The 24,533-nt window shown below is 38.3% G+C and overlaps 4 protein-coding genes across 4 annotated transcripts in view; 1 reads left to right on the top strand and 3 right to left on the bottom strand.

Moving 5' to 3' along the window:
• Positions 1-2,465, top strand: part of LOC112159532 (semaphorin-3F) — a 14,064-nt gene extending 11,599 nt beyond the window's left edge. Inside the window, exon 17 of the mRNA XM_024293664.2 lies at positions 1,302-2,465. Coding sequence (XP_024149432.1) covers positions 1,302-1,679 — 378 coding nt within the window. The 3' untranslated portion in view covers positions 1,680-2,465. The remainder of the gene's footprint in view (positions 1-1,301) is intronic.
• Positions 2,466-3,709: 1,244 nt separating this feature from the next.
• LOC112159533 (WASP actin nucleation promoting factor) lies at positions 3,710-9,298 on the bottom strand. The gene is made up of 11 exons (XM_024293666.2): positions 8,866-9,298; positions 8,117-8,257; positions 7,909-7,995; positions 7,715-7,811; positions 7,396-7,425; positions 7,278-7,313; positions 6,991-7,186; positions 5,096-5,274; positions 4,478-5,028; positions 4,252-4,360; positions 3,710-4,167 (listed from the first exon to the last, which is right to left on the bottom strand). Exons 1-11 carry the CDS (start codon positions 8,965-8,967, stop codon positions 4,109-4,111), a joined length of 1,587 nt encoding a protein of 528 aa, XP_024149434.1. The 5' UTR covers positions 8,968-9,298; the 3' UTR covers positions 3,710-4,108.
• Positions 9,299-10,142: 844 nt separating this feature from the next.
• Positions 10,143-20,393, bottom strand: LOC112159531 (sodium-coupled neutral amino acid transporter 3). Its single transcript, XM_036212825.1, has 17 exons — positions 20,239-20,393; positions 18,258-18,373; positions 16,928-17,012; positions 16,752-16,839; positions 16,553-16,668; positions 15,852-15,925; positions 13,534-13,626; positions 13,368-13,449; positions 13,170-13,252; positions 12,953-13,011; positions 12,731-12,865; positions 12,570-12,649; positions 12,380-12,480; positions 12,175-12,299; positions 10,763-10,907; positions 10,527-10,630; positions 10,143-10,439 (listed from the first exon to the last, which is right to left on the bottom strand). The coding sequence occupies exons 3-17, from the start codon at positions 16,966-16,968 to the stop codon at positions 10,338-10,340; spliced, it is 1,428 nt and encodes a 475-aa protein (XP_036068718.1). The 5' UTR covers positions 16,969-17,012; positions 18,258-18,373; positions 20,239-20,393; the 3' UTR covers positions 10,143-10,337.
• A 537-nt stretch (positions 20,394-20,930) lies between these two features.
• Positions 20,931-24,486, bottom strand: apex2 (APEX nuclease (apurinic/apyrimidinic endonuclease) 2). Its single transcript, XM_024293661.2, has 6 exons — positions 24,303-24,486; positions 24,133-24,216; positions 23,745-23,925; positions 23,066-23,212; positions 22,645-22,714; positions 20,931-22,231 (listed from the first exon to the last, which is right to left on the bottom strand). Exons 1-6 carry the CDS (start codon positions 24,415-24,417, stop codon positions 21,173-21,175), a joined length of 1,656 nt encoding a protein of 551 aa, XP_024149429.1. The 5' UTR covers positions 24,418-24,486; the 3' UTR covers positions 20,931-21,172.
• Positions 24,487-24,533: the final 47 nt, after the last annotated feature.

Raw genomic sequence — 24,533 nt, 5'->3', positions numbered from 1 at the left:
AAGAGCATTTTCAATTATTGAATACCAGATGATTTTAGAAAAAAGGTTATCTATCATGTATTTAATTCATTGATTGATCTCTTATAATATGTTTAAAAGTTTGAATTATAATGAATAAACAACTTTTAAAAAAGATTACTTTTAAATTACATAATCAAAAATTAGGAATTATTGTATTTTACTATTTTTTTTATAATTCTTTACAGATACATCTCTAATTTTACACACTATGGGTGTTATTTTTGTATCAGGAGACTTTATATTGTTATATTTGATTATTTTTACAATTTCTTACTTTATCTCTTTACCTATGACCAACCGCAAGTTTATAACCTATAGTTATAGACCAAAAGTTGAAAAGATTCTATTCTTCTTTTAATCTTTTAAATTCTACTTTTATTTGTTTGTTTATTTGTTTGTTTTATTAGCATTTGTCCTTAAGGTTTTCTATTGTGGTGTTTTGTTTTTAAGTTACTATACATTAATTCTCTTATATTTACACTGCCTTATATTATTCGTGAAAAAAAAAAAACATATTTTAAACTATTGGAGTTATATAGATAGATAGCATTGCCTGCAATAATGCTAGTGTGAATGCTGTAACTGGATCTGGCTGCTGAAGACACCAGAGCTGCAATAGCTGCAAATACTGAAACTGATAGCTAAAAAATCCTGAAATTTATAGCTTGCTAAAAATGAGCTAAATGCCAGATAAGCCTAAAAAGCTCCAGTCATGGCCATATTTGCCCAAAAAAGCTAGCATGTTGCCAAAATATTAGCAAAACTCCAAATTAGCCCTAAATTTATTACATTATATAGTAGTCAAAATTGCGATAATTTTGCTAAAACTATGAGCTAAATGCTACATTATTAGTATCTATAGTAGATACCAAATTAGAGAAATGAGCTAGCATATTGCTAATATAGCCTAAGGTCAAACAAGCTAAAAGAAGTGTAAAATATCCTAGGTGAGTCTAAAAAGCTAGAATGATGCTAATACAGAAACTGATTGGTAATTTATTCATATCAGCTCATACAAATTGAATTCAGGAGATTAGATCTCCTAAAAGAGCTGAATATTTTGATAGCTGACTGAGCTGAATAGGTTAAGAGGTTGAAGAGCTACAGACGTCCAAAAAGTGTATGGATGAAAAATAATAAAGAAAGTAAGAGGAACAGGAACACTTAAGTGTGGCATTAATCTAAAGTACATGATCAAAGTTAGAAGAATTTTTATTTCTACAGGACTAAAAACTGAAATGACATGGCTCATCTTTGTTGTCCCCATATTTTACTTGCAGCTGAACCGAGCTGGAGGAGTTCTGAAGACCAACCACGGCATCCTGCTGAAGTCTCTCAACCAGTCGGATGCGGGGCTCTACCACTGCCTCGCCACAGAAAACAACTTCAAACACACGGTGGCTCGTGTGGCGTTGCGCATCCTGGATCGAGACATTGTCCTAGCGCTCACCGCTCAAGATGAGGACGAGGAGTTGAAAACTCGCCAGGCGCCCCCATACCCACGCCCCCCGGACTCCTCCACCCCCTTTTCCTCTGAGATTAGACTGATTAACCAGTACTGCCAGACCTACTGGGAACCAGACAACACCCAACAGCAGCAGCAGCGCAAACGCACCAGCCGCAGGCACACAGAGAGCCAAGACCAGGGCCTCGGTTAGAACACGTCTGACTCGGACCTGTACGGACTTTATGCTGAACTTTTCATTTTGTGACTTCCACTCATCACGTAAACGCTGGCATCTCTCTGTTTCGGTAAAGAGTTGATGGCTTTAAAGGTGTCAGCCCTGAAAGTTTACACAACTGATGACCACAAGCTAAACATTATGCGTCTGTCAATGCCAAAACACAGCTTTTATTACCATGTAATGTCACTGTGGTTCAAAAAACAAAGATAAACTAATAGTCAAAAATGGAAGCTGCTCAGTGAAATAAATCATACAAGTTTGGAAAGAATCTGACAAAAAAACGCATGTTGCAAAAACAGATTTGCTTTCTTTCAAGAATTCTAAAAGTGTAATATATTGATTGTGGATATAATATATGTGTTCTTGACTGTTCTACCATTGTATTGTATGAAGCCTATAATGATCTAAATGCATATTTTGCATGCATATTGTTGCTGTTTTTGCAAGTTGTACATTTGACTGTCGTTCCGTTTTCAGACTTGCCATGTTGCGATCTTTGTGAGGTGTAATGTATTCTGTTAAGCTAATTCCAATGGATGTGGATGTATAATGTTTGCCCCAGTGTCCTGTGCTTTTGTGCGCTATAGTGTGTGAATATTGAAGATGTGTGTAGCATACAGTGTTCTTCCGGTTATGCACTTTGTTGGTGGTGGCATTTGAGGGTAATGGGGATCTTTGCACAGAAAAAAAAATCTCTTTTTTTTATGTACAGCGTGTTATGAAATGGGTAATGAAACTGGCTTAGCAGTAGTAAGGTTTGATGGTGTTCTGTCATATTTTGCAGATTTACAAAGTAAATACAAGAAGACCAAACAAAACAAGAAAAATTTAGAACGTTTTCTTATAATGCTGGTAAATAATTGCAGTCTATATAAACTTCCCTTCTAGTACAATTTATCATAAAAAACCAAAGACTTTTTGAGAGAGTCAAATGTTGAATTTATGCTAAATAGACTTGATTCATTACGATCATAGACAACAGTTGAGATGGTTTTTACCTTCAAAGTCAAAACCCAGAACGTTGCCTTCATTGTGACCCTTTAAGACTTTTTAAAACATATATAAGGGCGATATGTTTTGGGAGTTTATATGAATAGACTCAAACTGAATCTTATCTTACATGTTTGCAAGGGCTCCATAATCACATCATTTAGCGTTCCCATTCATGCATAGCTACGCACATTTTTAACATCGTTTTTTGGGCTCTACCATAAAAATGAGAACGGTCATTGAACACACGTTGAGAGTTATACCAGGTCGAACTTTGACCAATCATAGACTTTGGATGGCGCCCCTTTCATATATCAGAATAGAGCTGTGAAAGACACAAGCTTGGAGCAAGATTTGCAAAATTTGCACTACTTCCACTTTTTGCAACAAGCCTCTTTCAATTGTAGTTGGTGGACATGCACTAGTGAACAGTAAAAAAAGAAAAAAAGGAAGAAGCCCTTCCCTGCTTGTTCAGTGTGAACGCCATTGGATACATGGGTATTCAAGAATACATCACATGCCTGGTGTGTCCATAACTCATCAGGTTACCTCTAAAAGGAAGGATTTTTTACAAGCATTGAGGGTATGATCATGGAAATGTTCCAGTTCACCCCAAAGGTGTTTTATTGGGTTGGGGCCAGTGAAGTTCCTCTATGCCAAATTCTTCATCCACGTCTTTATGCTCCTTAATTTCTGTACAGTCATGCTACAACAGGAAAAGGTCTTCCCTAATGTGTTTTCACTAAACTATAAGTATAAATATTCTGAAAGCTGAAACATAAAAGGTTCCTTCCGCTTGAACTGAGGAGACCTCTTGAAAAACAACCCCACACTATGATACTTCAAACTTCATACATGGTACGATGCAGTCAGGCATGCATTGTTCTTCTGGCATCTACCTAACCCAGACTTGTACATCAGATTAGCAGACAGAGAACTCTTCAAAGCTCTTGTATCTGATTTTCAGATTGAATGCAGACACTGAGTCATGGAAACACTACTACTTTGAAATCTGAATTTTGGAAGTCTGTAATGCACAAATTTGTCAACCTATGCACACACCGGTATGAAGTCCTTTACCCCTTTGCAATTCGCATCCACTTGGTCATAATATGCTGCAGTATGAAAGTTTTACAACTGTTCTTGTTGCACAGGCATCAACCTGCCATTGGACTGCTTGAATTCACTCCACACCTGAGAACGATCTGTTTTCTCATGACTTTTTACACCTGTTGCCATGGTAACGGCTGAGACACCTACATTTTATTATCTCAATGAAAGAGTGAATACTTTTGGCAATGTGAGATACATATACATGAATCGCAGTCCAGTTTGCAACAAATGTGTCCGTGACGATTCATTGCATGTAACAGATAAAAAGCAAAGAACACACAAAAACCACCAATGCAAGATCAGTCGTCCCATTCTTCATCGTCATCGTCATCATCTCCTCCCTCGTCTTCACTTTCATCTGGAAATTGAAAAGGTAAAAATTTTATTTTTTACTTTTTCCTTCTGGCACCTCAAGCCATACCCATGTGGTCGCAGCATTTACCGGAAGAATGGATGGCTTTACTCCTCTTCTGCATGACCGACATGAGAGCACCCACAATGCCCTGGGCTGGTTCTGCAGCTGCAGGTGAGGCTGGTTCAGAGTTCTCCACCTGGAACACAGTCGGAGGATTAAACAGTTTGTTTGTTTTTTTACTTGAAATGAATAAACAAGTAAATTATTCTCAAAACGAATAATCCTTGTTAGCTTTTGAAAATAAAATCCAAACCTTTCTGAGACTTTTTCCTAGTCTGATCTGGTCCAACAGAGCCCCTCTGCTGTCTCCTCCCCCGGAGGATGCGCTAGCGGACTGTGCAGGTTCTGAAGCTCCGAAACTTGGTGGAGGAGGAGGAAAATCTGAAGGAATGAAGACTTGGGCAGGTGGAGGTGGGGGTGGTGGAGGTGGTGGTGGGCCCCCCCCTCCACCTCCTCTGGTGGGTGCTGATGGGACAGGGGGAGGAGCCCCCATGCTGCGCTTGTTTGATGGCGGTGGGGGTGGTGGCATGCTGTGGGAGGGCACCGGGAAGGAGCCCCCCTGTTTTGAGGAGGGTGGCGCCTGCGGAGGGGGTGGGGGCAGGCCCCCCCGACTTGATGGAGGCGGAGGTGGCAGGCCTCCACGTGCTGGAGGTGGATTGGGGGTCGGGCCCCCACGCTGCGGTTGACCTGGTAGGGGTGGCAGAGGGCCGGAGCGACCTCGAGGGGGCGGAGGGGCTGGGGTAGAACCGGGTAGAGGAGGCAGGGCCCCCTGTCTGCCATGTGGAGGTGGTGGAGGTGCAGCAGCTGTGACAAATATGTCGGTTACACATTTAGAAGGCTTTCTGAAAATGATCTGAAGGATTTATCGAACCTGCTTTGTTGGCCGCTTGCTGGACAGCCTCCATGCCCCCCGACTCCTCAATGACATTGTAGATGAGCTGGGAGGTCTTCTCATCCTTGAGGTCAGCTTCACTGATGCCCGCCTGGGAGAACAGCTTCAGCAGATTAGGGTCAATATTGTTGGGGTCCCATCCAACATGCGACACATGCCTGGCAGAGATGAGAGCAGGAATTAACAGACAGCAAGACAATCAGCACCGTCAAAGACTAGGGCTGGGTATCAATAATAATTTCCAGAACTGATGTGATTCACCAGAGCCTAGATCAAGAAGAATGAGCAAAGACTAAGCAAAGAAAACTGTATTTTAGACCAGGGGTCCCCAAACTTTTCCTTGATAGGGCCACATAACTGCTTTCTTCCTCAATGGGGGGCTGGGGTTGGTTTGTAGGCTAACAAAAAAAGTGTAGCAATCACAGCCTTAAACGTAAACGTTTACCGTTTTCCAGAAAACCACACAAAGCCAAATTTTAATTACCGTATTTTCCGGACTATAAGTCGCGTTTTTTTTCATAGTTTAAATGTCCCTGCGACTTATACTCCAGTGCGACTTATATACGAATTTTTAATGATGAGATATGGACCGTAAGTCTAGAGTGCCCTCTTATGGTGATCTATGCAATTACTTTATTTACTTTAGTTATTCAAACGTGACACAGAGGACTAAGAATTTAACGGATTTAGTGATATGGAGTGAGATTGCGTACAATTAATTACAGTAAAGATACAAAGTTGATGAGTTCTTGAGGCTATAGTTAAATAAAACTGTTATGTTATATAAATGCTACACCTTTTCGTTTTTTTCTTGATGCTAATATGTGAATATGTGTTGACACATATTCAGCCTGTTTTCTATTCACTTATGAATGTTATAACTTACCTTCCAGGATGATGTAATATCGTTTTTTTCAACCAGTTTGTAAAATAAATTACTTGAAAAAAATGCGACTTATACTCCGGTGCGACTTATGTATGGTTTTTTCTTCTTCATTATGCATTTTTTGGCCTCTGCGACTTATACTCCGGTGCGACTTATAGTCCGAAAAATACGGTAAATTCATTTCTGTAATCTTCACCGAATAAAAAATATTAAAACACTTTAAAAGCTAGATATATAGCATTACCTGTGATAGATTAATAGCTGAAGATGCGTAAATTGATAGCTAAAAACACTGAAGCTGACAGCTGAAAACTCTGAAGCTGATAGCTCACTAAAATATTAGCAAAGTGCCAAATTAGCCAAAAAACTCAAAAAATTCTTAATAATAATAATAATAATAATTAGCCTAAACAGCTAGCATGTAGCTGAAATATTATCTAAATGCTAAATTAGCCTAAAAAACTGGAAAATTTCTAATTTAGCCAAAACAGCTAGCATAAAGCTGAAATATTTGATAAACTCCAAATTGCCTAAAAAAACTGAAAAAAGCGAAATTAGACAAAACAGCTGAAATACTAGCTGGGTGCTAAATTAGCCTAAAAAAAAGGGATTTTTTTTTTTTTTTCTAATTTAACCAAAACAGTTTGGGGGCCGGGCCAAATGTGGAGGAGGGCCAGATCCGGCCCGCGGGCCGTAGTTTAGGGACCCCTGGTTTTGACCACAAATGGTTACTGTAAAAAATGTTTCCTTAAAAGAGTTTGGTAAATTCAGGACTGAGTATATACAGATGTTCATTTAGTCAGCAATGTGTGCTTACGTTGACCGAGCGTTAGCATTAGCCACCTTATGGGAAATTCTATTAAACGTTAGCATCAAGCTAGCAGACTTTAGCTTTATGTGCTGGATCGATCTCTATTTTTGTGGATCAATTATCGATATGTTAAGCTTAGATGAATTCAAGTTGACTTAATCAACCCAGATTTCTTACTTAAACCCGCTGGGTGCTCCGATGTCTGCTTTGGACAGCTTAGGACCTTTCTTCTTGTTCTTCTTGCCTTTCTTATTATTAATAACTACAACTGAAGCAGCAGGGGGGGGAGGCATGGAGCGATAACGTGAAGACTGGATGTCTGGGTTTTGGATGTCCACTGTTGCCATGTGAAAGGAACCTTGGCTGCCAGCTGCTGTTTTGGGGAAGTAAATCCAAATTAGGATTTTGATTTTCATTTACAAAAAATGGTCTAATGCACAATTTAATAAAGAAAAAAAAGACACCTTTGTCAGGGGGAAGTGGAGGTAAGGAACCTCGATCTGCAACAAAACAGGGAAGAAAAATTATTTCATGAAAGGCTGGAGGCATTTAGGTACAAATAATTTATAAAGAAGTATTTACCAGGCGTCGGTAGGGGGCGCTGTTTCTTCTCTGTCAACAGGGAAACCATTTTAGGTCACCAAAAACAGTTCAATGAGTTCAAAAGAGTTTCTTTCAGGAATTTATCAACCAAAACTTTCTAAATCAGCGCATTTAGCATAAAAACAAATTTTTAAATATTTAAACATACATTTACAGCTTATGTCACTTTCATTTGAGCCCCAGATAAAAACAGAAGTTCTGTTCATGCATGTACTATCGGAAATGCAAATCAGGCATAGACTCATGGCATTCATGACTATCTGATTATCCCCATAGAAGAGATCGGTATCTTTCTGACCTTGGCGGTTGTTTCTTTGACTGATTTTCTCCACAACGGCATTCTGAAAAACTTCTGCTTCCCCTTCGTCTGTGAAGTTCAGGCCCACTTGACAATCCTTCAGTGAGTTACACATGCATTAAAAAACCCACAAGGTTAGAGGGAATAATTGCATTTCATCATGATTTACGTGGGTCAGATCAGCGAGCGCTTACATCTGCAGTGAAGGTGTGAAAGAACGTGCGTGGCGTTGAGTAAGTGATTTGGTTGTACAGCTCCTGCTCCCAAACCAGTTTCTCTGCCTGGGGGAGCAAATGATGGATGTGTCAGTGAGTGACCCCAGAACTCAACAGGCCTTGAAAAGGGGAACCTGGTTATCACGACTGGATCCTCAGAGCACCGCAGTGGGCTGATTTCACTGACCTTCATGTCAAACATTCGTATGAAGTAGGAGCGCTGGGGGTTGTCTTTGACGAAGCAAACCACCCCGGTGTGCTGCAAGCTCCACGTGGTTGGGCTGTGAGGGAGAGCCATGTACAGCTGAGCCACTGCAGTGGCCATGGACTAGACACACAAACAACAGACACATTGAAAAGCTGATAAGACTCCTGAGAACCTTTCATTGCAGCGCTCATGTAAATTTCCACGATTATCTTCCTCCTCCTTGTTATTTGGCTCAGTTAGGAGTTAGGTACTGTGGGAATTAATGTTCAAATGTTAAGTTTTTATGGAGAATATTTACATACTATGAACACAAAGCAACTTCTTCCATAATCTAAGACTCAACCCAACATGGTTTCTAATTCTGACGGCAGGGGAAGAATCGTTTTAGCTACCATTTCCTGTTAGGGCCGCCTTCTTTTTCACAGCTCAATGCTAGAGTATAATTCAAAGCACAAAAAGAAAACTATTTTAGGAGAATACACATGCACTTTAGCTACTGTTTATTTTTTCATGGGGAGTTATCTAAAAATAAAACAAAAGATTAGTGGAGGTAAAAACGTCTTCTCAAAGGCCTCAGTGCTGTGGTGCAACTACGCTCTTTAATTTAGGATGCTTAACCACCCTTAAAATAGCAGATAGAAGAGATATGGACTTTTTTTTTGAGTGTCAATTATGAAGCCTTACTTTCCTAGATGAGAGGGAATAGATGAGCTCATTTTAGAACTTACTGCACATCTTCTTCCCAGCAGCTCGTCCAGCTTCTCATTCTCCTGTTGGCTCAACAAAGAGCTTCGGATGCTCTCGCCCTTACTTTTAGATCCTCGGCTCATGATGCCTCTTAAAAAAGATCCACTTTATCTGAAATCAGCATGTATCTCGCTTGAAAGAAAGAAAAAAAAATTAAAAAAAGCGACCCAGCTGCAGTGCGCTGACAGAATGGCCTCTTCGGTTAACTTTGCAATCAAGGAAGTTTCTCTTCTCTGTTTTGAACGCAGCTCAAAGCAGGAAATGAACAACCGCACTTCTCTAACCCCCACTTTTCTTCTTCGCTTGGGCATAAATGAACGTGTTACTTCCATTTTTTTTAATAGAGGCGGCGAGATGTAGCTGTTCCACTGATGTGCATATTCAAATTTATAAAGTAAACACACATTCTGGGTGCTTTTAATATGAGAAGGAGAAAACAGAAACGACAAAACACAGGTGTACAAATAACACTTAGTTTATTGACAGAAAACAACATTCACATTCATTTAAAAATGCACAACCTGGATAAAACAGTTAAAAGATAGCATTTGACGGACAAAAAAAAGTGACAACTTCCTTTATTTTACATAAAATTGAAAAAAGGGCAGTTCAACACACGAAACATTTGCTGGGACTGCAAATTCAGCCTCTAATACTGGATTTTAGTCAATCCTGAGTCTGACTGGCTTTGCCAAACATGATAAGAAAGTTATTTTTTCTGTAAAGTGACAATATGACATTTTTTTGGCTTGCAGCTTGGAAATAAAAAGAAAAAAACTTTTTTTAAAAACATACGTGTGTTTTTGCTCCCATGATGGTTAGTAACTGTGAATAAATGGTAGTAATCCCCAACGAATGTGGGGTTTAATGATAAATACGCTTCAAAAACAATTTTCTCTTCATCTTTTGATCAATCCAAATCAATTTTGTTCCCATGTAAAGCCTTGCTTTCCAGCTGTTGGTGTATGGTCTGATACAGTTCTCAAACTGTAACACAAACTGGAAAAACGATCGTGTTTTGTGTCAACAAGTAGCAAAAACAGCGGCATGGACTGCATTCAGATGGGTGTCCGGTAAAAAGTGGAATAGCAGGGAAGTAGAATCATGGAAGGATGGCCGTGACTGAGCTATTCCAAGAAACAGAACACGTCAGCGTTCTAAAGATTGAATTTCCCGTTGCAGTCATGCTGTTCCCATTCATCCTTTTTCTGCCATATACTAGTGACTTCAGCAGCACTGTGGTTTGGTGCAGTAGTAGGTCGCCTTTCAACCTTTACCACACAACTTTCCCTGCCGGATTGTGTTTGATGTTGGTGGAGGTTTTCACATCATCCCTTTTTTTTAATTTTTTTGGTCGAGTTTGAAATTGGACAGATTGAAGAGTATAACAGGAGATTTTCGGTCGACATTCTGCCCGCAGTACCTCCGTTCAGTCATGACGTCCAGCGCACAGCTAGTGTCCGCCTTTAATCGGTTCTCCCATCACCCAGTCTGCGATGATAAACGTCAGGCTCATCACCATAAAAATGAACCCCAATAAAGCGAAGCACGCGGCCTGCAGGAAGTAAAAACAAATAAAAACTGTTAATATCCACCGCTTTTGATGTTGTTTAAAGTGTTGAGGCATTTTCAAGTCCTGCACCTGAATCTTAGGTCTCGACTTCAATGGTTCCTGCTCCTCTGGAACAATGCGGATGTAAAAAATTGCGGGAAGGATGAATATGAGGCTGGGGGCAGATGTGGCTCCTGCACATTACAGTACAAAAAAAACAAGAAGAGTTTATTTAAGTACTTTGAGCTATTGCACAATTTAGAGATAACATGTCATGACACTAAGTGTGGAGCATTGTGAAGTCCGGAGATTATCGGGAAACGTACCGATGAGGCCAAAGATGTCTTTCATGGAGGGTACAAATATAACAAGCAGATTAACCAGAAACACCAGGGCAAATGCGATGCCTATGTGCCTGGCCCAGTGGAAGGGTTTGTCGTAGAACAAAATCTGAAGCACAGCCCGTCGAATCTGCAAAGTAAAGGAACAGAGAGAAATAAAGTAACGTCAAAACCGTCACAAATATAAAGAAAATCAAGATATATAAAGTCATAAAAAAAGAGTATCGCTTCATTGAAATTGTTGTGATTCAGGATCAGATGAAAAAGTGCAGTTTGAAAAAGCAAGATACATCCACTGGTAGACAAGTAGATCCATGTACGTCTTTATTTGTCCAAATTGGCATCCAGCTTAACCTTCAGGAAAAAAAGCCTGCAAACTTAGAGAAATGCTGCTTTCATGTGGTGTTGGAACGATCGGAAAAATGACTGTCCGACTAGGAAAGAAACCATATCCTGGAAAGCAAAACAGGTTTTTTATGCTAACTAAAAATGGCATCATTATGACCAGGAACACCTTTTAAAGAGGTCAGAAAAACTGTTAAACATATTGTTGTTACTAGTTAACAGTAAAGACTCTGGTATTTAAATACATTTTTAGCCTTATAGGAGAATTATAAGCTCAGTGGCAAAAATGACAAAAAGTTAAATTAGATAAAACTCCAAAACAGGCTGTTATAAATTATGAATTACTTCAATCTTCCTCCCAAAAATGCTAATTTTCCAAAATATAAAAGTTGAACTAATTTAGTGATTGTTCAGTGATCAGAACCCATAAGATGTTTTTGATAAATGAAATTCCAGTGTTTTGTATGTCCCACAGTGTAAAAGCAGCAGGATTGTAGCTAACTTCATTTTTCATACAAACGAGCCTTTAAAAGTAAAAGAATGAAATTCTGATAACAAAACAACTGATAATGGCTTAGTTTTTGCAAATTATAAATACAAAAGATAACAGATTAGTTTGAAAGAGTAAAACTAATTACTTTTAAAATAAAGTTAAAATAGAAGGAATCTTTCAACTGTTTAAATGTAGGGACCAATCAGATCAGTTTATCTGTGCTGATCAGCTGATTTACTATTTTATTTAATCATGAATACCCATCACAAACCGTTGATAGTGGCATGTTTAAGTAAACCTCAGCAGTCGAAACACGTTAAAGTAAACAGCATCTTCAGCCCTCCTTTTGTCTGACAAACACACTTTCCATTATAATTATTTCAGTTTTCATAAAGGCTACAAGCAACTGTTGAAGCATTAATTTTACGTTTATCAACCAAACTAATACTGATGATAATTTCTCTTTTTAATTTAATTTTTTCTAAACTGTAATTATTATCTGTTGAAAAGAATAGAATTAAAGCTTTCTTATATAGTAAATGTTAAATGGAGGTTTTACCGGGAAGAGAACTACAGGGACGGTCAGAATGACGGCGATCAGCACGGCCAGACGGACGCACAGAATCAGGACATCCAGAGGGTCCACTCGCACGTAGGTGTGTAACAGCTCAGATTCCACCGCAGCTGCAACCAAAAGCAACAAAAAAATGCCAGAAGTTAAAAAATGATCCCTGTGAGAGCGCTACAGCTAAAACGTGACTTACTGTAAAAGGTGAGGTAACCGAAAAGGGCGGTCAGCAGGTACATCACAAACATGGCCAGTATGGAAATATTGGCAACTTTCTGCATTCGGCTTTTGGTGGCACTAAAGTAAAACAGATTAAAAATATATATATTTAGCACAGGTAAATTATTAGTATTTTTTTATAGCATAAAAAGACATTTTGGGCTTACTCTCGTAGCTCAGTGTAGATCGGCAGAACCTCTGGATGGCAGACAAAAGCAAAAGCCAGAATTGGGATGGTGTATGCTGTCTACAAGCCGAAACACATCATTAGCTGAGGAACACATGCTTCCTTCTGTAAAATTAGGCTTAACCTGAAGGTCATTCGGACCTGTGAGTTCATGGTGAATGCTTTGGCCTCACAGTCAGTGCTGTTCATGGTGGAGTTGAGGAGGTGAGAAGAGGTTATGTTATGGTGCGGCTCCTCATTAAACGGACATGGGATGTTGAATTTTTTGTATATGACCTAAGGAGAAGAATTTACAGTCAAATAAGGGGCAAAATGTCACATGGATGGAAGATTAGCTGGCTTGATCGCCTCTTTCCGACTCACCGCGATGAGGAAAAACACCATGCAAGACAGGGAGAAGCCACTGGTGTAGCCCAGATAGCCTGGATTGCAACGAGAAAAACTATATTTAGAGCAGGAAAACTTTAAACTAAAATGGAGTGAGGTAATGTTCTAAATCACATATGACAATGTGGGGGTTATTTAATTAAAACAAAAGTAAAAAAAAAAGATGGAAATGACAACAGAACAACAAACATACCAAGCTGTTTCATGAGTGCTAGAGGAAAAATGATGACAGCACTAACAATGATGATCAAGTAGTTTCCATTCATGAACCACTCTCTAAGAGACAGGTACACAAACAGGTGGATAAAACAAAATTAGTAAACCTATGAACAGAGAAAAATAAAATAAAAAATGCTGTGGATTTATAGCAAACAATAATGTTTCAGCTTACCCCGTGTTGTCATGTTTACCGAGGAAAGCCTGTATAACCAGTGGCAGCTCCGATTTTACTATAAAAAGATAGCTGGACATCGCTGAAAAGACAGGATGTTTTCATTGTTTACATGATATATTGTTAAATATTACATTATGGATACAAAAAATTATTAGGGATTTACCTCCAATGTTGTGTACGGTTATGATACAAGCAGCGATCACCTTTCCAGGGTTGCCAAAAGCATGGTTGCCGAGCTGCTCATATGCTCGAATACCTGCAAACACATTTTTAAATATGTTAAGGCCTTAAATAAAGGTTTTCTTTCATCATTTCTATTTAGTAAGTACAAAGCCACAAAGCAAAGTGTGACAGACTAAGTTTAGCCTCAACGCTTCCATTGGAATTAAGAGGATTAGTGACGGCGAGGTGCTACTAATCGGTTGTTGATTGATATAAGTACGTATACAAAACAATTTGCCTTTCATGGACGATGAAGGATTTTGTTTGAAAAGTGCAGCAGAGGACATATAAGAACACAAAAATGGGCTTTTTACAGCACAGAATGATGGACAGTATGACAAAACAGTTTGGAGAAAGAGGAAGTTCATGCTAAACAAAGATTTAAAAAAAGACCTCTTTGTTGTGTCTTGTAGACAGATGAGGCTAAGATTAAGATACGTGCTTATAAAGCGCAGCACCATATTTAGTGAAAGCCAAACGCAGCACAAACACTTCATACCAGCTGTCAGGCATGGTGGTGTGGAGATGAGTTGTTCTCCGTTAGCAGAAGCTACTGATTCTACCATGAGCTCCTGCAGGGAACCAGATTCTTGGCTCAAAGGTAGGATTACTTGCCTACATCGAAATCAGGTCAAGCTACTGTTGTTTTATTTTTGGTCCAGTCAACGTTGAGCCTTCTTGTTATGGTGAGAGGCGTGCACTTGCAAGTCTCTGCAGACTTTAATCTACTTTCCATAACAAGGTGAGACGAGGAAACTGTCCCAGCCGAATTTGTTACTTTAAGTTAAGACTAGGGGTGTAGTAAAATATTGATTCAGTGAAATATCGCGATTCTTGTATCGATTTAAAATATTGCCAAGGTGATATTTAATCATTATTTAAAAGCAAACATATAGTTCTCTTTTCCACTTAAAGTTTCTTTAATTACCAAAATAAAAACATGAATTTTGTTTGGGTAAAAGCAACTTGTTTAGGATACAGTTGCAGTCTTTCATGTTCTAATCATTAAATAACATATATTTACAATTTTACTTTTGGGAAAAATTGATTAGTATTCATATAACTCTTAAGTTAAAATCTAAAAAAATATTGTCATTTTGTCTTGTACTGTTTTGGGGTATATCATGATACATACTGTATTGTATCATGACACGTGTATCACGATACGTATCGTATTGGGAGGCTCTTGCCAATACACACCCCTAATTAAAATATCTGAAGAAACTATCCAATACACACCCCTAAACAAAATATCTCAAGAAACTATCCAATACACACCCCTAAACAAAATGTCTCAAGAAGCTTTTAAACTGGGGGTCTGTACTTACATTTTCTACTTTTTTTAGTCGCTTTGCAACACATTAAAGAAGTGACATGAATGCTTTTTTTTTAATTAAGATGTTTTTAAACCCTGTTAATGAAATACACAAAAAAGTTATAGATAGTATAATTTATTATGTCAGTTTTTCCTTACAACAAGCTTATAAAGCTAAAAATTGACATTAATTTTCTTGAAAATTTTTTAAACATATATTATAAATAATTTATTTAAAATATAGTTAGTAGTTCTTTTAAAAAATGTCTAACAGTTGATCTGTTTTGAAAACAAGTATTTTGGGGATTTCATGGAGGCAGCCATTTTGAAATGTCAGAGGGAAGCCCTTCTACTGCCCCTAGTGGAATTATGATGAACTACAGGGCAGAAAACATCCACTAAGTTATGCATGATGGAAAGTTTTGAACCTGCTAATGAGATGGAGTTTCCCGAAATTAATGTATCAAATGTGATATGAAACCACCAAAAATAAATAACTGCCTCCCTTCAAATGATAACAGACAAATTTAATGAGAAATGGAGTAGAGTAAAAGACTATTTAAATGTCTAAATTAAAAGGTTTTTTAATATTTAAATATAAATTCAAATGTACATATACTTATTTAGATATAGTGAAATAGGAATACCTAAGGTTGAATTGAAACAATGTCTATAGATGAACTGTTCATTTATACTATATGATGTTTTTTTTCTTCTGTCTTCTTTCTTAAAAATCTGTTTTATGTGTACAGTTCCTCTATTTGTTTGATAAATGTGTTTTTGTTTAGTTATGTACCAGTTGTTGTGAAATCTACAAATACATTTTTAAAAAAGATATGAATAGTTAAGATTCAGGAAAAAGAACATTATTTCACACATATTCCAAAGTCCTCTGTTATATTACTTTAAGCTGTTTTTGTGATTATTTTTTAATGTTTTCTTACCGACAATGCCAGCAGATCTTAGCAGCAGATGGATTGAATACGCAGACAAGATGGCAATGGACACCAGGAGGATTCTGTAGCAAAAAAAGGAGTTCTTAGTTTTCAAACATGACTGAAAGAGTCTTGAAGGAAACGTCTTGTGTCCCATATAACAACTGCTCTGGTGATTCCAGTTTTCCACTTGAACAAGACATTTGGATGCTGATAAATGAGCTTTTGCAGCAGCAGCCTTCCACTTCCCTCCCTGACAGGACTGATGCAAGATGCAGGCCCGCCTTGGATCTCATCACAAGGGTCTATATTTAACCACTCAAATCTGATTTAGAGGAGCCGCACATATATGAGCTCTAATGTAGGTTCTGACGGGTCGTGTTTAGGACAGTAGTCGCTGTGGCGTTAACTCTGAACTAAAATAACATTGTCGCTCCCTTGCTACTACAAATCCTCCCACAAAACAAATGGAGTCACATGACACAACCAAACATGGACTCAGATTTGACCATATATGGACCCTTTCATTACTTTATCCAGACTAACATATGAGGAACAGTTTTGAATTCATTCTTAAACACATACTTTTCTTGAAAAACACATTTTAATCCCTTCTCCTAAATGGTACATCTTGTGATCTTATTTTGAATCATCAAAGTAAGATCATCTAAGAAAGAAAAAAAAGGAAACGTGCTTGATAGCATACTCACATAAAAAGAACGATTCCAGTGTTGGACATAGCAAAAGCCAGACCCAGAATTCCACTGCCCATGATTGCATTACTGAGGTTAAAGATGGACATGCCAAACGAAGTCTTCCCCTCAAACTTCAACAGGAGGAGCACAAAGGCCGTCGTTTAGCTCAGAATAAAACACAACAGGAAAACTTAAAAAAAGAATCGAGGCTCACATCTGTGAAGTGGATTTCTTTTTTTTTAACGGTGGTTTTATGCGGGAGAAACTCTTCATTTTCAGCCAGCCCATCAATGGCATCAAACCTTTAAAAGAAAAGAGAGAACAATGTTATAATGTCTATGCTTTGAAAGACATTTTCCTGAAATCTGGAGTTATTAGTGCTCATCTTACCCATCATCCCTGCTGTGTCCATTCATCTTCTGAAGCTCCATTTTGCTTAGAATGACTGTTTTTAAACTTTCAGATTCTTGAATTGCTACAAATATTAATAAAAAAAGTTTTCAATCAGTAAAGCATTTGAAATCAATTCACTTTTCAGAGTAAAAACAACAAAAGATGACAAAATAATCTAAAAAAAAAGCAAGTAATATATATGTGTGCACCATATAAAGTGTTTAAACACCTGATCACCAGGATGGATGTTTTTAAGGAAGTAACTACTTACAGTACAAGGTGTTGGCTCACGTCTAAGGTACCATAAATGTTTAGTAGCGTGACAGTGGGAGAACCCTCGTCTCTCAAAACTAAACCGGTTAGTTCTTTGTTTCTCAACCCTTTCATCAAAAAAAGAAAAAAAAATGGTACGAGTGGTCAGTCTTGAGCCATACTTCCAAATTTTCCCTCTTTGCCAAGATCAGTGCGACACGACCTGACAACAGAAAACTCACAGTAAAATAAGCTTCCCAAAAGCAGCACCTCTGCCTAAAGGTCCATGTGTGACAGGAAAAGCTTTAAGTTGTCAGAGGACTTACGTCGCTCTAATCTGCTGTGTGTCAACAAAGCTGGCATGGGCGCACTCTTGGGAAGGAGTGCAGCTCTGCGCTTCAGCCGTAAAGGTCATAAAAATGCGGCTGCTCTGTGCGGGTCAAGCTGTCCTCTGGATTTTCACATCCAACCTCCAAGAGCCTTAAAAGTAGCCATTCCTTAAAGGTTTTGGACAGAGCGGTGCAGCTCAACAGCTGAGCTTTCAAAGTGACTCTTTGTACATTTAGATCATTGAGGTCACATACGGTTAGGGTAATTATTATAGCTTGAGAACTTTCAAATCACTTCTAGAATAAAGTATTAAAAAAATCTGTTTTAGCCACACATCAACCCTAATTTTATGCTGTTTTTAGGGACAGCCTTCAGTCTTTTTGCTTTGTATTTTTAAAGATGAGCAAAGGGAGAAAACAAGACCAACCTGGTCAACAAGGAAATAGATCCACGTTAGACAAGATTCTACTACGGCAAAAAATGCATAAAGAAGGTGGTGAAAAGAACAAAAAAAGAAAGCATTGTCATCAGAAACATCCCATTCGGACTCAGGATAAATCCCTATTGTGTTGAAGCAGAAAGTATCTCAGAATGACATCTGAATGCAGTTTTATTGCTGTTCCTTACAACTGTCAGGCTCTCGCTTGCCACATGGCTTTTGTCTGACGCAAGACCGACGCTCCATTGACAGCCTCTCTCATCACTCTGAGAAGGATCCATTTACAGGAAAAAGGCAGTAACTCACCCAAGTGATCCAGATGAGCTGGGCTTCCTGGATGAATCCCCCTTCTGTTCCACTCAGGTTTTAAAGGCGGCCTGTGTTTGTATGCAGTCTTTTTCCCAGGAGTCTCTGCAAAGCTTCTTGGTAGTAAGGAGAGAAGAGAGTAAAGGAGATTACGGAGTGGGTGGGAGAGAGCAGGAAATGGGAACACCCATAGTTAACCCTTTGTTTGAACTGGCTACAGGTGGTGAGACGTCGGTAGTGTGGAGATGCTTTGGCCAGGTGTCTCCAAAGAAGACTGTGTTTAAAGACAAGCTGTACTTTAAGGCTAGATATAATATGTTCGGCTGCTCATGGAATAGACTGATAATTTTTTAGTTTGGATTAAACCAGGAGTCTGAAACCTGAGGCTCTGCAGCCACATGTAGCTCTTTTGCTTTGGTTAAAGAAAAATAGAAGGTTTTAATTTTAAAAAGTAACTGTAAAGTAAATATTAAGTAGCAAAGTTTACCAAAATAGTACTGACATTTTTGGAAACATGAACCATGGAAAATCAATTGGATGACCAGAATTCCTACTTAAGGCGTACCAGATTATAAAGGTGGATTTTACATTTTTTTTTTTAACAAATTCTAAGATTCTATGTGTGCCTTACTGTTTAAAAAAGTAACGTAATTGGCTCAGATTTAATAATTTTGAATTTCTGGCTGACATCTCACTACTTACTGTACTAATTTGTTGTTGAGATGATAGTACGTCTTTTATTTTGAAAGGGAGCCATGTGAACCTCTGTCAAAAGTTACAAATATTTAATATTTTGATTAAAAAAAGGCTATTTAATCTTAATGTTTATAATTTCTTTATGCTAATAAATTATTTTAGTAATAACTACAACATAAATACAAATCAGTGTCTTTGTTTTTTCTAAATAAGACTTTGTGGCTCCTACTGGGTTGTGGTCAGTGACGAATGGCTCTTTAAGGTTTGACGGTTGCAGACCCCTGGACTGAACCAAAGAGAGAGAAGTGAAAGTTATTTGCAGTGGTCGGTGTGCATCCTGTTGGCAGGCACAGAGGTACTAATTAGCTTAGGAGATAAAGGCTTTTTCAGGATTGTGCACATGTGATCACGCCTACGAGTGCGCTCAATGTAAAGCCAATCACGAGTCCTCACCTGTCACACAACGACAGAAATGAGTGGCGCGGCACTACAGAGGAATCTGAACGTTCCCACGTGCTTTTCTCTGATAATCTGATTTAAAAGAAGAAGTTAATACTGAGGAAGAAGGGCTGAAAATGTTCATGTTGTTAGAGGTTCTTCACAGCTCCACTCCTGAGAGACACAACATTTCAGTTGGCTGATAAAGTTCAACTTAACTGAGATATTAGCTCTGCCTGCACACCCAGGAGACACCAACAGTGTCTTTATCTCAGCGCCACACAAATCCATTGCTGGAAGAAAACCTTTTTTCAGTTGCAGATTGTATCTAGTGCACACGACCACACGGCGGGCTGCTTTTTTGTACCTCTTAATTCACATGTAAGAGGTCGTCAGGGTTGGAAATATATATGTTTTCTTTTTTTATAATTAAAATTGGTTCAAAATATTTAAAGGAAGTCAGTCTAAAAACATGACCCTTACTGACCTCAGTAATAAATTATGGGATACAAAAAAATAAATAAATGACATTTACCAAAAGTTGTTTAGTTTTGTTTAACAATCAGTAATTTATGATTGTTTTTTTAATGCTATCATCTAAAGCTACAATACCTTCCATGTGAGTCACTCACTTCCTCCATAGTGAGGATCATCAGAAAACAAAAGAAAATTAACATTCATGAGCTGAAATGTTAAAGCAGAATAGCTAAGGATGTCATGTTTTTGTTACTGTTAATGTCACAGCTATCAGTTTTTTAGTTTTCACAACATTTCCCCACATAACAATGTGAAAGTGATGATGACCACATGCTGAAGCACATGTGGAGCGCCAGACTTAAGGGCTTACCTCAGTCAGGAAGGAGGTTTGTAGTCCGCACAGACACGGCTTTGGGTGATGGGACCCAGTGGCTGCTTGGCATCCAAAACTTTTCCTCTTTATTGATCTTGAAGTTAGTGAACAGTCTCTGGTAGCTCTGAGACGTGAGAAGAAACAGTACAGGAAGGAGGAGTCACCTTTTGAGCGCCAATTTCCTGCCATGTCACGCAGTCAAATTACTCCCTCCCTGCCATTTTTGGCTGTGAGTCACATGTGGATGTGGCGTTTTAGCTACTTCATTATAATCATTTCCCTTTATATTGCTGATTTGATCTTTTAATAGTATGAAAATTAAAATTCTGATCAACTAAAAATAACTGATTTTAGGAGAAATAACTGTGAAACTCACAGGAAGTTTGATCAAGTTGTGCTGTTTAAGACATTTACTGTTAAAGTTTGCCAGGAACAAGTCACTAACGTTGCCATCTAGTGGGTAATTTATGAACAAACAAAATAAGAGTCTAAAATAATAATAGCTTATGAGGTTTGTGAGCAAAGCATGGAAAACATCCTTTACCTAAACAAGCTGAAAGTGTATCAGAAACATACATATATTTAGACAAAAATAACACAAAACAATGCAATATTCAGCTTTTTTATTTTATTTTATTTGTGATGGCTCCTTATTCTTTCAGTTTCTGCAAAAAAAACTATAAAAACAGTACAGTGAAATTGTTTTTATTAATAAAATATAAGAAAATCTGATTGAAAATTAGGCTGTTTGACCGCTTATGACAAAATTCAGCATCTTTTATTCAAGAAATTCTATTTTATTAAAAAAAAAATCATCTACATTTTTCAAATATCCATAATATTACTGTAAAAAACATCAAATGGGAAAACAAATATCAGTTCAGGATATAATGTAAAAACAGTAAACATTTTTTTTTTATTACAGTGAATGTCACTTTTCCTTTTTAACCCACTCAAAGAAATTACAGCGCGCCTCGGGGTTGGAGGCGTGTCCCTGAGGACGTGCACACACGAAGAACTGTTTGCCCATGTTTGGCCCCTCCTTCTTCACCGTTCGGAGCACACACGGCTCCCCGTGGACCTTACAGCTGGGGGCTGTGGGCGGGCCGTGCAGGATTGACTTCCAGAACCCGGATGACGCCACTTTTGACAGTGCAGCAGTGGGCTGACAGGCGGTTTTCTTCCGTTTGTCTGTGTCCAACGAAGCATTGGATGCATGTTCGGTTTCTGCAGCAGCAGTTGACGATGAGTCTCTGGATGTTTCTACTTTCTGGTCGCCTTGTGGTGAAGTAAGTTTAGTTTCTTTTTCCTGATGGTTAACATTGGTGACTTTTGGTTTAAAGAAGGAAAGCAGGTTCCCTTGAGGCTTTAAAGACGAATTGACCGTCTTAGTCTTTTTCCCCTTTGGAAGGACAGAGTCGGATGCTAACGAACGCTTTTTGTCTGAAACTTTATTGGCTCCAGATGGATTCACATTCTCTCTCCTCTCGTCATCGTCTTGAGATGCAGGTAAAACGCTCTTCTGCTCAGGCTGACTGGATTTTTGGTCCATCTTGATAAGAAAACGGGATAATTTTTGCTGCTTTCCGACAAACTCTGGCAGATAGCGAGTGCAGAGCAGAGGAGGCTTGGAGCTCGCAAGTAGAGAGCAGCTCAGTTTTCCCCACACAGGACAGTGGTCGGACCCCTCCACCTCTGGCATGATGTCGGTGGCCACAAACTGTTCTTCTGCCAGCTTGCAGTCTGCAAATATGTAGTCAATGCGCGTGCCATAGTTGGTTTGGCGTGCTCCCGTGAGAGTGGACCAGCAGGTGAAGGCGTTAGCACGGGTTGGATGGAAAAGGCGGAAGGTGTCCACAAATCTTCCAGGGTTGGTGGGATTCTTCAGTTCTGATAGTTCTTTGGGTTCTTCATCGTCGGGGTCTTCTGGACTGCTGTTGTGCAAAAAGTCATTCAACCATTTCCTCCCAGGGTTTTCATCAAAGTCATTCTGTGTGAAGGGAGGGGAAAAAAAGTAAATTTTTTACAATGGTAAGCGTGAAGAAACACAATAAATATAAATATTTTAACGCTTCAAACAAACAGTTTGACATTCAAAAATGCTTATTTTTCATTTGGCTTTAGGACTCACTTTTTAAAAATACAGTCTTTTTTCTTGTTTTGATCCTGCACCTGCTACATTTCTAGTAATTAAAATAATTTGGGGTTTTGAAAACACAACTCTAATGTGGCTTTGAAATGCAGTCAGGATGTTTTCTCGTCTCCAAAGGAACTAATAATTAATTTTATTAGATTTTTTCCCCAAATAATCATTGTATCTGTGCACTCATTAATTTAGAATATATATCTGACAATGAGGAAACACACTGTGATCACACAACCATTTTCTTGGTTTATACTTACAGTTTCACAAGGGTCACAGTGGTCGATCTGTCGATGAGATGTGTTCACATCACCCAAAACGATTACATGGCTGGAATGAGGAATTAAAAAGATAAGCTCAGACTGTGTAGATTCAAACAAAAGGAATTCAACACTTTATGTACAAACACAACCTTCAAAATAAAAGTATTTTTTCTGTATTAAAGAGACCTTACAGCACTTCAAATATATAAAATGATTTAAGTGAATAGAGAATTTGTTAATATTAAAAATTCTTAAGGAACAAATAATAAAAGACTTTCACTCAAAAGTGCTCAAAAGTTCAACATTCATGAAGTCAAAGAACAGCAGCCTTATGAGAAATTCAATGGTAGTGGAGAAACCTTTCTCTCAGTAAGCAGGAAACACCTGCGCTTTCTTCTCATTTTGTCAAAACACGTACCTCCCATCTTTCAGTACGGCCTCAGCCCGACACTGCAGCAGCTTATAGAACTGCAGCTTGAACTGTTTTCGCTCTGGCTTTTCAGGGTCCGCCCGTGGACAGTATACATTAATTACAGTGAGTGTTTTCTCCTCTTTGTCCTGACACCTGAGAGGGCAAAACAAGTAAAAAAAATGTTAGTGGAATATTTCCCCTATAAAAAATCATTTGAAGGACTTTTATATAGTTAATACTTAAATCCATGAGAGATTGATGGTCAAACTATTGCATTGTAGGAGTAAAAAGACAACAAAAAAAGAAGGGGATCAGGATTTTTTAGACTGATCAGAAAAGTTTCTGTACTGTTTTCATGTGTTGAATTACAAAACTCTGGACCGAGTGTTTTGTTTTTTCTTATCTCGAGAATGAAAATAATATCTTTTGGTGATTTTAAAACTAAAGGTTGGAAGTCTGTTATAATAAACATTAATAAAGCCACAGGTTTTAGTTTCATTTTGATCTTTTACTGCGCCACAATATCACAAATTTAAATTTAAATATCTCAAAATAAGGCTTTCCCCAGCAATTATTAGGCTGCATTAAAATAGATTGATTCAATTAATTAATTAAGTACAAGTCATAACTAATTAATAACTAAAAAAAAATAATCATTAACTATTTTACTCAAAAATTTGCTCACATAATTCTGTGTTTTGTGATCATGGCTCGTCCTTCATTGTCCAAAAGCTGCAGCTCCTCGCTTGAAAACTCAGTTTGGTCTCCATAGCAACCCACAGCATCTTCATGGTTGGTCAGCAGGCCCGTGAGACCCTCCTCTGCTGCCAGCGGAGTAGCACTGTCCCTGCAGTAAGTTGCAACTCCTAGTACATATGCAGAAAAACATAAACATAAAAATATGTTTGGAGATGTTGGATCAAGGTGCTCTTGCAATAATAAATTCTTACATTTAGTTTTTCATAACAGAAAGTTTGAGACTAAAGACTCTAAACGTGAATTTTTAAAAGAAACAAACATCACAAAATCAAAACATAATAGTTTAATGATGGTAAAAAAAAATGTAAATGAACCCGAGTAGCCGCTGCGTCCTCGACTGTAGCTGAAATAGGAGTTGTAACCCTCAACGATAGCAGTCCTTTCATCGAGCAGGTCTCCTGACAAATACAAAGTTTTATGTTCAGAAGACACTTTGAACTGACGGCTCCCGCGTTTTGGGAAGCTGAAGCTGCTAAACACTTACTGGTGACTTTGGTTTCCTGAACACATATAATATCCGCATCCAGCAAATCGAGGGCACGTTTGATACCTCCTTTAAAAGTCCTAATGCCATTTATGTTCCAAGTAACAATCTTCATAATGCGAAACTGCAGGAAACACGGCAAAAAAGCATGCAGCTAAATTCGGGCGTAAACCGGAAGTAAATATTGGAGCTACCGGAAGTTTATTTCAAAGTATTTTTTAAAATATATTT

The sequence above is a fragment of the Oryzias melastigma genome, linkage group LG7, assembly GCF_002922805.2.
Source record: "Oryzias melastigma strain HK-1 linkage group LG7, ASM292280v2, whole genome shotgun sequence".
Taxonomy (NCBI): domain Eukaryota; kingdom Metazoa; phylum Chordata; class Actinopteri; order Beloniformes; family Adrianichthyidae; genus Oryzias; species Oryzias melastigma.
The sequence above is the reverse complement of the archived record's forward strand: the minus strand, read 5'-3'. Positions and strand labels throughout refer to the sequence as shown.

What these genes read in the sequence shown, in the direction of transcription:
- LOC112159533 (XM_024293666.2), bottom strand. Translation starts at nt 8,967, where the DNA reads ATGAGCCGAGGATCTAAAAGTAAGGGCGAGAGCATCCGAAGCTCTTTG. An exon ending in TTCACACCTTCACTGCAGAT is followed by an intron (nt 7,812 to 7,908) that starts GTAAGCGCTCGC and finishes AACTCACTGAAG; the next exon opens with GATTGTCAAGTGGGCCTGAA. An exon ending in GCAAGCGGCCAACAAAGCAG is followed by an intron (nt 5,029 to 5,095) that starts GTTCGATAAATC and finishes TATTTGTCACAG; the next exon opens with CTGCTGCACCTCCACCACCT.
- LOC112159531 (XM_036212825.1), bottom strand. Translation starts at nt 16,968, where the DNA reads ATGGAGCTTCAGAAGATGAATGGACACAGCAGGGATGATGG. An exon ending in GGACACAGCAGGGATGATGG is followed by an intron (nt 16,840 to 16,927) that starts GTAAGATGAGCA and finishes TTTCTTTTAAAG; the next exon opens with GTTTGATGCCATTGATGGGC. An exon ending in TGGTGTTTTTCCTCATCGCG is followed by an intron (nt 12,866 to 12,952) that starts GTGAGTCGGAAA and finishes TCTTCTCCTTAG; the next exon opens with GTCATATACAAAAAATTCAA.
- apex2 (XM_024293661.2), bottom strand. Translation starts at nt 24,417, where the DNA reads ATGAAGATTGTTACTTGGAACATAAATGGCATTAGGACTTTTAAAGGA. An exon ending in AGGACGCAGCGGCTACTCGG is followed by an intron (nt 23,926 to 24,132) that starts GTTCATTTACAT and finishes CATATGTACTAG; the next exon opens with GAGTTGCAACTTACTGCAGG. An exon ending in ATCACAAAACACAGAATTAT is followed by an intron (nt 23,213 to 23,744) that starts GTGAGCAAATTT and finishes TTGCCCTCTCAG; the next exon opens with GTGTCAGGACAAAGAGGAGA.